The 13,376-nt window shown below is 39.1% G+C and overlaps 1 protein-coding gene across 1 annotated transcript in view; it reads right to left on the bottom strand.

The window, feature by feature from the left end:
- Window positions 1-13,376, bottom strand: part of FBN1 (fibrillin 1) — a gene marked incomplete at its 3' end in the record, with an annotated part of 224,888 nt that overhangs the window by 81,280 nt on the left and 130,232 nt on the right. Inside the window, exons 13-17 of the mRNA XM_015558912.1 lie at window positions 11,690-11,809; window positions 8,345-8,470; window positions 6,199-6,321; window positions 2,667-2,789; window positions 1,452-1,604 (exon numbers count right to left, since the gene is read on the bottom strand). Coding sequence (XP_015414398.1) covers window positions 1,452-1,604; window positions 2,667-2,789; window positions 6,199-6,321; window positions 8,345-8,470; window positions 11,690-11,809 — 645 coding nt within the window. The remainder of the gene's footprint in view (window positions 1-1,451; window positions 1,605-2,666; window positions 2,790-6,198; window positions 6,322-8,344; window positions 8,471-11,689; window positions 11,810-13,376) is intronic.

Raw genomic sequence — 13,376 nt, 5'->3', positions numbered from 1 at the left:
GGAGATGTACTCAGTCCAGAGGAAAAAGGTGAGAACTATATACACCAAGGGTCCTGGATTCTAAGTTTGGCTCTTCCACTCATTTACTATATGAACAAATCACCTATAGTCTCGTGCACCAGTTTTCAAGATACTTATCTATCTTCTAAATTCAAAGCATGCAATGAAAGTATTCTGAAAAGTTAAAGTAATATACAAAAGGCTGACAGTAATAATGTATGACTATAAAGTTATATGAAAGTATCTTTGTTGGATAAAATTATATTTGTATATTACATAATTGAAGTATTATAAACAAGTATTTAATGGATTGATAATGATATATAAAATGATAATTTGTATATTAGTCACTGGGTAAAGTAACCAGACAGAATAAAGCTTTTCTTCTTTCATTGGTATCCCCATTTTTTAAAAGTCTTCATTTATCTTTCTTAAACTTCTTATAATATATTTTAATTTCTAGGTCAGAAATGAACTAACGGAACCTATCAATGTGTACCAAACAATCAGAGCTACATGTTTTCAATATTAGATCTAACTCTAGGGCATTAGAAGCCAATGGCCAAGCCACCTTAAAATTCTGTTCAAATGCAAACAGTCTATTGTTTTAATTTTAATACACTCTTTTTGTCTTACAAATAAATATAATTTACAAGTGGAGAGGCTCCTCTGGGTTATCTAAAACAAGTCATTTTAGAGATGAGAAAACGAAGAATCCCTTTTCCATATCATTCCAGTTTATAATTATGTTTACTAATGTAAGCCATCTCAAACCTTTCTGAAAATAGGTGAGAAAAATTCCTAAACAAATAAAAATCCACAAAAAACTAACTCCACTCTTTTCTCCCCACTCCCCACTCCTCAGTTGAGTACTTTGTCTGCCTGTGACCAGGGAGCAGAATTCTGACTCGGGGACCAGTTTTCTTTCCACTGTGCCATGTCACTTCAAATAGTGGAAATTACTTTTTCCCAAGGCTTGAATAAAACCATTTAGGAGTAGCGCACTAAAATCAACACGATGGATTTGAACAAAATTCACAAGGCCTTTTGGAGAAAAGTTGGAAATATTCAGGTAACCTAAAAATTATTTACTCTTACGCTGGATAAAATTCTCCTTTTTAAGTCATCCCTACAAAATGCAAACACCGTGAAACTACTTTAGAAAACAGTTACCTGTATTCCAAAGAGCATGACAATTATTGAGGTGGGGGAGTTCTGAGGGGAGGCACAAATGTGCTGCCTATTTCAAACGGTTGTTAGAATCGGGTGAGTAATGTGGATCAAAACTCCTGCCAAGACCCCAGGCGGAGAGGCTGCCCTCAGAGATAAAGGCAGGGTGGGGGCTGCATTTTGAAGTGAGAGAGAGTGCAAAGGACTTGCATAAATGCAAGACTGCACATGGTGGCACAAGGGTAGCATTGCAAGGAAGGCATTTGCGTGACAGCACATACCTGAGTTCTGTGCAGGACACGGCTGGCAAGGTTCCCCAAATGCATACTCAATGTTGGCACAGCAGCATTCCGATTTAGTAACAGCACCAAACAAGGGCTTGACACACTGGCCTCTCTTGTATCCACCGTAGCATGTGCTCCGCATGTGTGTGTCTAAACGGGAAGACACATCTGTCATCACACCATTGCTTCAAACAGATGAGAGCCCCCCCCCCCAGGTCAAAGTTGAAGCTAGCTTTATTTATCCATCATCCCAGTTCTTACTCACAAATAATGCCTCTGGTGTTTGGTCTCAATAAAAAATAATAAAACAAAAAAAACTGCATTCAATTTCCAAGCATTGGAAACCAGTGGCCAGATTCCTTCAGTGTTCTAGGGACTATCCTGGTTTCCCTAACTGGGAGGCACTTAGGCGCTGGAATTATACTTCATTCATTTCTGTCTGCCCCAGGCCTATACAAAGCAGACACTTCATAATGAATGATGGCTGATGGCTGATTATCATCCCATGATAAATAAGATCTTTATGAATTGTGGCCTACCTCTAAATAGACATGTAATTATTGAATGTCTGAATTAGATGTACTTTCAAAAAAGAGAAGTTTGATCTGTCAAGATTCATTACATAAATCTGTAAAAGCTGGCCAATAAATAGTGTCATCTTTAGCATCAGGGAGGGGGTGTCCAGCTATGCCCAATCCCCTCCCAATTCAAAGGGTTCACTAACTATCTTTCTTAAAAATAATTTGAGTAAAATTCATATCTATTTCTCAAGAAATCTCAAACTTCTTATAAAGCCATTATCATGTAAGTTTCTTGGTTATGCATATCCTCCTCCGCTGCATTCTATATTTCCCTTTGAACATTAATACTCGATGAACATGTTGCTAAGAGATAATGAGCATACACAGGCCAATTTCAAAAACCATTATCAATCAAGGAGGGTTGGAGAAAACTGAGGACAGCTATGTGATTAGGAAAGAAAAGGGGTAAGAAGAGATGAGGATTCCTTTGCTTTTCATTTACTGTAGCTCATCTTTCTATCGCTTAAATTAATATCCAATTTATCCAAGAAGAGAACTGACTGTTGGTTTGTTGCTCGATAAATATTAATTATATCATATCTGCTGCAGTTGATTGCATTTGCTATTGGTGGGTTTTATTGATTGACAGAGCATGGATCGCTATCCTACATCCAGTTATGGCTTAACCTACCAACACACACTCGCCCATCCAGCCCCACGGCCAGTCCTGGAAAGCATTCACATTTGTAGGAGCCATCAGTGTTGACACAACGCCCGTTCATGCAGATCCCCGGTGTTTCACACTCGTTAATATCTGTGGTGTGGAAAAGCACTTATTAAAAAAGAAGTAACTTTCATCTACAGCCATAACATGTTTATAGTTCTATTACAACATTTGGAAATGGGGAAGATGGGACATAATATGCAGGATCAGCAATCAAAGCTCAATAAAATGCATTTTCAGTGTCCTTTGAGAGAATAGCAACACAAACCAAGAGAAATAACCTGGCTGAGTTTATTTCTTTTCCGTAGAAAGCTATTTTAATAGCATTCTCCTAATATATATATACATTTTCCAAAATAAGAATCACAAAGGCAAAAACAGAACTGGCAGCAGAAGAAAAGTGACGGCTAAAATACAAAGGATCTGGTGCAATGTTTCACATGACAATTCTTCCAGGACTGCCAAGAATCTAGCTTGATAATAAACTGCACCTTTGACCTGGGCAGAAAGCTTTTCCTTTGGGCATCCAATACCCAGAGTGGTATTCATTCTAGTATGCCCCAGGCCTTAGTTCTCTGAGACAATTAGCATGGCATTAAGAGACACAGAACTAAAGCCTCGATGACACACCATGGGACAGGAATAGAAAATGAATGCAGATTATTTTGATGACCATTCCTGGCCAACAACAGCACTGTAAGTAATTGGAACCCAGCAAAGAAAAACATTTCACAGGCATTACAAACACTTTATAGTATCGTGTGTGCATACTTAGGTGAACCTGATAAATGTCTTTACTGGATACATACCGATAATAGTAGTGATTCCCGCCCCCCTTAATATAGGGAAATAAAGATGATACCAAAATTGTGTTTTGGAAAACATATAATACTTAGAAGCAAGTCATTTTATAACAACTCCTTTTATAGTAGACAACTGGTGTATGCAACTCTTTCCATTCTTTTGACCTTAAAAAGGCAAACTGAGACTGAAAACACCTCGGCCTTTTACTTAGCTTATGTTGTTTGGCACAAAATATATACAGATGGTCCAAGATTCTGTGTACAGATTTGTATGTAAAATGGCAGTTATATTTAAATACATGAACTCAAATTGGTCCACTTACTTGAGTCACCTTTTGTTCAAGACGAGACCTACAGTAAAACAGTGGCAACTGCAACATGAAAAGTAACATGAAGGGTTTTTTGTGTGTGTTTTTACTGGGGACACAGATATAATACTGATTGCTCAAAGTAAGCAGCCTCAGCTTTCAAAAAGTGGCCAGGGAGCCTGGTCAGTGTTGCTCAGGGGTTGAGTGTCGACCTATGAATCAGGAGGTCACTGGTTTGATTCCTGGTCAGGGCACATGCCCAGGTTTCAGGCTTGATCCCCAGCTGGGGGCATTGCCGCAGGAGGCAGCTAATCAATGTTTCTCTCTCATCATTAATATTTCTATCTCTCTCCCTTTCTTCCTCTCTAAAATATATATATATATATATAGTTTTTAAGTGACCAAGGAGGCCATGCTGCTCATCAGATGAGTTAACTACAGAGATTGAATTAGCAGTTTATTTGGCTTTGAACAATCACATCTTTGTGGGCTCAGAACTAAGTGCTCAGCACTAAGAGAAAAACATTGTCCTGTGATGGCAAGAGGAAAACCATGGAAAATAAGAAAATCTGCATATAAGGAATTTTCTTTTTCCTTTATTCTTATTACAGTGTGTGTTCCATGTTCTCTATATACCAGAAAAGAAAGAAGACTGGTAAGACTATGGAGCATTTTCCCTCTCTCATTCTCTCTCTCTAGCTTTCATTCTTAAGCCAGATTGGTAAAGTCAGAACAAATCTTCCAAGTCATTAGGAACTTTCAGATGAATGGAACAACCTATCCTATATAATCCTATATAATAAAGAGCTAATATGCTAATTAGACCAAATAGCAGAAAAACCATCTGGACGACCTTCCTGGATGAAGCTGGGGCTGTGAGAGCCATGCCCCTTGCACAAATTTCATGCATCAGGCCTCTAGTTTATTGATAAGATACTATTTCACTGGTTGCAAATAGTTACAAAAACTAGTTTCATCTATGAGGTCATAGTGTCTTCTGAAATAGTTCCATCACCATTCTCTATTGGCATACGTAATGCTGAGAGGCTATGGGCTGGCTCACTAGCAGCCTAAAGGCACTGAAAGTGAATCTTAGTGTGCTCTGTGGGTAGCTAAGAGGAGTGTGTGTTCTTGCTAAAGGTCTGCTCACAGGGAGCCTTCACATCTCTTCCCCTTTCTTTTTCACTTGTACTGCACTTGATCTGTACATTTTGGCACTCCGTTATGCTGTCTTACATTGCAGAATATTTCCATATGTTCATCTTGTCTTCCCAACTCGGAGTTTCTCCCTGTACAGGGCTCCAAAGTACAGAAACCAATTTTCTACCTCAAATTTGAAAACTCAAATGTTTTCCCTTGCTATGAAGACAGATTTGCCCAACATTAAGTTAAGTCACTGCTGTGAAGGTCATAAAGAATGTAGGTAAACAACCAAGAACTAGAAGCTCTTTAAAGCCTAGAGAACATGCACATCTTGCCAAAGACTTGATATAAGGCTTTCTTCCATAACACCTTTACCAAAGCTGTCCACCAGCTGGAGAAGGGGCACCACTGAACTTTATCCTGCTTCCACAATCGTGAAGAGCTCGATGCTCTGTGTTCCCGCATCTGAACCTAGGAGCAAAAGGCTTTGTGTGCAGCACTTTAGCGGATTTCCGGGGCCTGCTTTGAGGGTGAAGTTTCTTGAGAAGTCTGGTTCCAACTCAGATCTTGAACCCAAGGGCAATAGTCTCTCACCCCTGACTAAATAAAGTAAGAGACTCTAAACACAGATGGATCCTCTATTACTCTCCTTAGGAACCCAGATTTCAAAAGCACAAATGAAAATCTTCACTTTTGCTTCAATACCTGGAGCAATGAGATTATTTCAAAAGCTACCAAGCTACACAGTGGCTCTTGGTTCATTTATCTGTTCTGCTTAATCCTGTTTCCCTTTTGTTTCTTGATAAAGCCTAAATAAATTGTCCATGAAGAATTTTCTGTTCCTTAAGGTATGTGGCGGGAATCATGAAAAGAGATCACTGCAATGAGTCCACGTTTTTCTGTCCAGGTGAAGATGGAAGAGGTGGCAAAGGGAAGCCATTAAGGAGGCTGACTGCCATTATTCCCCAACTTTAAGGAAGGGGCAGACCCACCTTATCCAAAAGGCACTCTCATCTATTGGTAGACCAATTGGGCTCCTTTAAGGAGGCCCCAAACATCCTTTCTGTAATAAGGACAGCCTCCTGGGCACTCAATGTAGCACTTTGGATGGCTGGACTTAGGAAGTTGCGTAAGCCAGAATTAGGAGTAATTTAAATGGGGAGAATCAATAAGGAAAACGGTACCTCTAAGTAATATAGAGAGAAGGAAAAAGCAGAACATGATGTAGAGTTCTACAGCACGAACCTTTACAGTAACGCCCATCTGATGCCAGCTGAAATCCAGGTTTGCAAATACATTTAAAACTGCCATCTTCATTGATACACATTCCATTAAGGCAAATGTTCCGTATGCTGCATTCATCCATATCTTAAAATACAAAAATACATTTTCTTAGGACCAGAAGAGTAAGCCTACAAAGGAAGCCAACCTAGATGGATATAATTGTTTCTTTACATTTCTTTCTTTTTAAAAATTATAGTCTAAGGCCATGGTCGACAAACTGCAGCTCGCAAGCCACATAAGGCTCTTTGGCCCTTGAGTGTGGCTCTTCCTAAGCCTTAGGAGCACCCTAATTAAGTTAATAACAATGTACCTACCTATATAGTTTAAGTTTAAAAATTCGGCTCTCAAAAGAAATTTCCATCATTGTACTGTTGATATTTGGCTCTGTTGACTAATGAGTTTGCCGACCACTGGTCTAAGGCTAATTATCATCCAAATTACAGCACACAAACAGAGAGGGGCCATAGGAAATATGTATCTCAAGTTCTCAATTTTTGACATGTGCATGCAAACTATAAGGCTAAATTTATTTTATGACATGTATATATAATACACACATATACACATACATGTATACATACATACATATAAGTTCATATATAATTTTATGTCATAAAAACATACATATACATATTATGAAATTTGACTCAATAGAAACTACCAGGACTCTTTTAAGGAATAGCAGTTTAAAAACTGAAAATGTGTTAGCAGCCTCAAGGTTAAATTTACTTCACAGATCCATATTACTTCTCATATACCAAAAATAAAAAGTCAGTAACGGAATTTTGAAATTTGTTTAGGTGATTTCATGATTCTTTAAAAAGTGGAAACCAGAGCCCTGGCCAGTGTGGCTCATGTGGTTGGGCACTGTCCCATGCACTAAAAGGTTGCTGGTTCCATTTCCGGGCAGGCCACATGCCCAGGTTGTGGGCTCCACCCATAGGGGGCATGCAGAAGGCACCCTTCGCTGTTTCACATGGATGTTTCTCTCTCTCACCCTCCCACTTCCTCTCTCTAAAAATCAATCAATATATATAGTTTAAAAAGTGGAAACCAGAGAATCAGAGGACAGCTTGAAGTTTGAAGCAATTTCAAATAGGAGTAAGAAAAAATGTATTTTTAAAATGCAAGACTTGACTATGGATTACAGTCACGCCAGCTAACTTTTAAGGATCCTTTGACCATGAGGATATTTCTTTAAATTCATCAATATGTTATTTTATTTAATATTCAAGCTGTCTTGGGAGGCACTTGATCGAGACATGGTGTGTTTTTACTTACCGGCATTAGTCAGATCAGTGTAATTTATGATTTTTTTTAAAACAGGATTCTATCCCAATGAGAATTTTGGCATTACGTCTTTGAATTGAATCACTGAGATAATATTCTGCCAAAAATGTTTCTAAGAACAATTTTGAAATTCTTTTAATGTATGAATAGATTCTTGGGATCTTTCCCAAAGACGTTGGGAAAGATGATAAGGGCCATTCTTCATTTTTCACTGAAAGTCTAAGAAGTGGAAACTCATCAATAATTGCCATAGTTTCAATTTAGGAAAATATGACAAGGGAAAAAGACAAAATATTTGAAACAGCCCAATTCAAAAAAAATGAGGTAATTCAAGAGATAATATAAAATTATGGCTGGCTCTCTATAGTCAAATATTCTCTCAATCAAATTTTACATTTTCAGATACCCGTTAGTAATATGTTATTACTAGGTAGACAGTTTAAACAAAAAGATCATATATGACTAAAGAATAAATGATGTACCCTGCATTTTAAAAAATAATGTACAAGTTCTAATTATATAAAATTAGGAAGTAATGATTTATGCTACCTAAGTTTCATCATAACCAGGGATCTTTAAATGGCAAGCTCTCCTCCTTTATTTAAAATGTATTTGACTCACAGAAATGTGAATTAAAGGCATGGATACTGTTGAAAATTATGCTTGCCTCCAAGATAACAATATGTGAAATATATTTGATATTTTGAACTTTCACTCAATGGTTGACTTGGTCTTGTTAAAGACATCTGATATTGACACTCACTGGAAGAAGGGAGATAATAGTATTATACTGTTATTGTTAGCATGCTGTCATTACCTTCACAGTTCTTCCCATCTCGTGTAACCTGAAAGCCCGCATTACACACACAATGGAAACTGCCGTCTGTGTTGATGCAACGTCCATTATTGCATATCCGGCCGTTCTGTAAACATTCATCAATGTCTAAATCAAAGTTAAAGTAGAAGAGATAGCGTTAGTGAGGGGGTTAAAAATTATTTTATTTCTCCCTCCCGCCAACTCCAAACTCATAATCTTACTCTTGGGTCACAATTACTAAATAATCTTCAAACATAAAGTTGGTATCAAATATTGTGAGAAATAAGATTACTGACTAGAGTTTGAAAGACATATGACAGAAGAAAAATGTCAACATAAGAGTGCTCCCTCTAGCTCTAATTTCTAATAAGACTCTTTAAACCTCGATTTATAAATAAAATAGATTCTTCTTCACCATTTTCCTAGCTGAGTTAATGAGCCAGTATACACCATTATTCATGTTGAACTTTGGCTGGTGTCCTTCAATACAGTTGCTTGTATGGAAAATAATACAATACTCAACAAAATATAATACAAGAATAAACTCTGTTTCATATATGAACAGCAGTAAACCTACTTTTGCCACATCCTGTTTATGATAAAAAAGGCAGATCTGATAGCTATATCAGAATAATAAAACAGAAATGCCATTAAAAAATATTTAATTCTGTCTGAAAACCATCAATCACATGACTCTGAAATGTCTACCTTCCCGATAGCAGTTCTGGTCCAAGTGCAATGTTATTGTTTATTTATTCCTAGTCACCTTTCTAACTTCATGAGTATTCTAGTGACCAAATAAAACATTGGTACTGTGGGCATTTCCCTCTTCTTTTCTATTGTATTCAATATTATGCCAAAGTAAACAGCAGAGCTTGATGTGAAAGTGTTAAAGTTGACAATAACTGGAGTAAACGTATATCGGATCTCTCATTTAAAGATTGATAGTAAACCCAAATTGGACAAGGCAGTGTCCTGGATTATCTGCTCCTCTCAGTTTCCAGGCTCAATACCTGGAGGAACATCAAAGATGATGAACACAAGCCGCCTTGTCCACATAGCACACAATCTTTGCCAGGGCTTATTCCCCAGAAGGCCGAGACCAGGGATCTGTGGAGAACCGGATGAGAGCAGACCTACCTATCGGAGCTGAGACCACATGTGCCTGATTATAAGTGCCCTCAACGCCCTCCGGAGGACAAGAATGTGCACTCATGGCACATGGGTTGTTCTGGCTGTCTCCCCGCGTCTGCATGGTGTCTTGTGGTTGACCCTCAGGCGCACTTTCTTTCTGGGCAGACCCGGCAGTGGTTTCCACACGAGTCCTTGGACTAGCTGCGGCAGTCTGGGCTTTTCTTCTGTCTGATCTTTGTGCCAACAACCTCCGATCTTTTTCTCTCTCATTTATTTCTTAATCCTTGCTAAAATCTGACTTGCTCCACACTCCAAAAAAAATAGGAAAACCCACATATTCTTGAGGATAGGATAAAGAGTTCAGCGTTTTCTCTCCTAACTAATTTCTGAACGCCCCAGGCTCCCTGCAGCTCTACAAGATGAATGAAAAGCTTGCCATTCAAAGTCTGTCTCTTCTGACCTCTACTCAGCCCATCAATGAAGTACACAGCCTTTCTGACCATCTGTGGCAAGTATCTACCCAAAAATGTGAGCATGTTATCCATTTTCTCTGTTTGTGATAAGCTTATTAGTACTAGCTATTAACGAAGACAGTGCCGGAGGCTTTTAGGTAATCCTCAGTCTCTCATAAAGCAATCCTCACATTAATGACAACAACATTCATCTCCACTGCTGGCTGTGCCCTACGTGAGTGCTCCCAATAGTGTCTTCGAGTCATTTCCCTAATAGTGTGGACTTCCAACACATCGCTTTCTGTTTGTTTTCTACTATTGCAAAAATGCCTAGCACACTGTTTGTACATGCCAATGATAGTTAGATTATTTATTCTATTTTAGAACATTTTTAATATTTAAACAATATATTAAAAACTATTGTTTAAATATTAAAAAGGTTCTAAAATAGAATAAATAATCTAACTATCCACACTTCTAATTCAATAAGTATGCTAGTAATAGAAATATCAGCAGACTGAAATGCTACATACTCCAGTTCTTTTCTGCTCAAAACTGCCAATTGCAAGCAGTGAACTAAAATATACCGCTGGCAGGCAATCTCCAACTCAGAACAAAATATGAAGATTTTGAAATTAGTCACTGATACGAACACTTATAACTTCTGTATGTCTTCAACTCATAGCGTTTGCTAAAAGAGGCAATAAAATTAACTCTTATGAATGGCTTACAAATTTTTAAGTCATACAAACCTCCCATCTTTCCTTGTATTTAATTTTAACAGGGAGTTTTCTTGCTTTTATCTGGTTTTACTGGATCAGTGATACAGCTCATTCTGTGCCAAATTTATAAAGATATAGATATATGAGTTCTCTGAGGGTGGGGAGTACCCCTTGGTACATCACAGTCAACCAATAAAAGGCATTTTGGGTGACTTGATACGTTCATGAAGAAACAAACCTGAAGGGAAATTTTCATGAGGAACCACTGATAACAGAGCTTCAAAAACGTTAATGTGCACGTGGATCCCTGAGGATCATGTTAAATTTAAATGTGATTCTTCCTTGGCAGATCTGGGGTGGGACCTGAGGTTCTGCACGTCTCACCAGCAAACGGGTGATGCAGCAGCTGACCGCAGCAGGAAGCAGCAAAGACTTACAGGCTACTTCCTCAGCCTTTAGACCAGGGGTGGGAACCTTTTTTCTGCCAAGGGCCATATGGATGTTTATAACATCATACTCAGGCCACACAAAAGTATCAACTTAAAAATTAGCCTGCTCGATTTGGTCAAACATTTAATTAACACACCCCTAATGTCTTGGCTGGGCCAAACCAAATGATTTCTCGGACCTCATACAGCCCACAGGCTGGACGTTCCCCAGCCCTGCTTTAGACTTTGCCATTAATAAATTAATTGCATCCACTTTCACCTGAGACTTTCCGATTCAACAAAAGACAACGCCATTCCCTAACTCTCAGATAAAAAATTAACAGGCGATAGTGATGAGGCAAAAAAAAAAAAAAGTAGTGAAAATCAGGACATTTCTGCAGGCACAGAAGCTTCTTTTAAAATAATTTGAATGTCAGATTTTCTGACAATGTCCTTTGAAGTAACGATTTTCTGGAGTGAAGTACGAAAATCAGTGTGACCATGTTAGCTGTTCCTGGTAAAGGTTAGTTAAACCCCACTGAAGTCCTTCGAAGCAAATCTCTCACTGAGCACACATGCCCCGCCTCCCCCCATCCCAGCGGGACGTACCTCGGCACTCCGTCCGGGTGAGCGTGCTCTGGTAGCCGGTGCGGCAATGGCAGGTGTAGGAGCCCGGGTTATTAATGCACTCTCCCCCGGCACACGGGTTTTTCTCACATTCATCCACATCTGAAAAACACAGTATATTTTAGTAAGAAATTTGATAGCATAACTCATAACTCCAGGCCATTTTATTGGTTTCCTTTTTATGTTAAAATACTTTCATTTTAAGAACTAAAGAGCGTAGTCAAAGGATCTCTTTTCTTTCCACTGCAGAGCGCCGTGTCACCAGCCACTTGAAGTCTGGTGGGGCAGTTCAAGTGTATTCTTCTCTGTGTCATTTTTCAGAGAAAAATGCTGAACACATAGCAACTCAACACTCCAAGCTAATAAACATTTTATCTTCCCTGAGTCTTGCCCAAGAGAATCAAACAGAATAACACTTCAGAAGCGGCTTCTGGATAGGATTCTGAGTATCTCTTGAAGCCTGATTTTCCCATAAAAAGGTGTGACACCATCTAAGCATCCCCCGCTGAACTCCACTGGGAACATTAGAACAAAACATGACCCCCGCTGTCCTCTAAAGGGCCATTCTCACCCATCATGGAGCCCTCCTTCACCGGGTCCCCAGACAGACTCCCACTAGTTTTACAGTCATGGCGAATTATCAGTAGTGGCGAATTATCTATTGCAGTGGTTCTCAACCTTCTGGCCCTTTAAATACAGTTCCTCATGTGGTGACCCAACCATAAAATTATTTTCGTTGCTACTTCATAACTGTAATGTTGCTACTGTTATGAATAGTAATTTAAATACTGATATGCAGGATGGTCTATGTGACCCCTGTGAAAGGGTCGTTCAAACGCCAAAGGGGTCGTGACCCGCAGGTTGAGAACCGCTGCTCTATTGTAAAGGCGAGGAAGCTAAGGCTCACAGAGGATACACTACCTGGCCAAGGTCACATGCTTCTTGTGGCAGGTGCAGGTCTGACCTCACACTCCCCAGCCCTGAGCTGGATGTTCCCTCTTCTGCCCAACTCCGGGTGACCTCTAGGGTTGAATGACTTTCCAATGGGCTGCTAGGGGGGCTTTCACGTCGCCAGGGAACTCCATAGCACAAGAAACCAAGAACGACTGATTTTTGCCTGATTCATAATTTCAGAATTGGAATTTGAAACAGAACTAAGGGAAGAATTTATTATATTTTTAAACATTAGATGGCAACTGGGTTTTCTTAACAATATACGGTCCCTGTGGGACATTTCCTCCCTTCGCTAGCTTAAAGGTTTTGTCAACCATTTAAAGTTTCTCTCTTCAGTTTTTAATAACTAGAGAGAGTTGGTAAGTTGTCCATTTAAATTAGTAAAATGTGAAAATATTTTGTAATTTTGAGATACTTTTAATGCTCACGCATTTTAGTAAGATGAGTTAAGCTGGGTTACCAGCAAAGATTTGCATGTATTTTACAATAAAAGTTAAAAGTCGCTGTGTTAGGCAGAATAATGGCCCCCAAATATGTTCATGTCCTAACCCCCAGGACCTGTACATATGCTACATGGCCAAGGGGAATGTGGTTGCAGGTAAAATCAATGCTGCTAATCGGCAGATCTGAGCTGGGGAGGGTCTCCTGGATCACGCAGATCCCCCATGGTGATCACGAATGTCCTTGAGTGGAAGGGGGGCTTGGAAGAGGGAAC

Source organism: Myotis davidii, unplaced genomic scaffold (assembly GCF_000327345.1).
Source record: "Myotis davidii unplaced genomic scaffold, ASM32734v1 scaffold132, whole genome shotgun sequence".
Taxonomy (NCBI): domain Eukaryota; kingdom Metazoa; phylum Chordata; class Mammalia; order Chiroptera; family Vespertilionidae; genus Myotis; species Myotis davidii.
The sequence above is the reverse complement of the archived record's forward strand: the minus strand, read 5'-3'. Positions and strand labels throughout refer to the sequence as shown.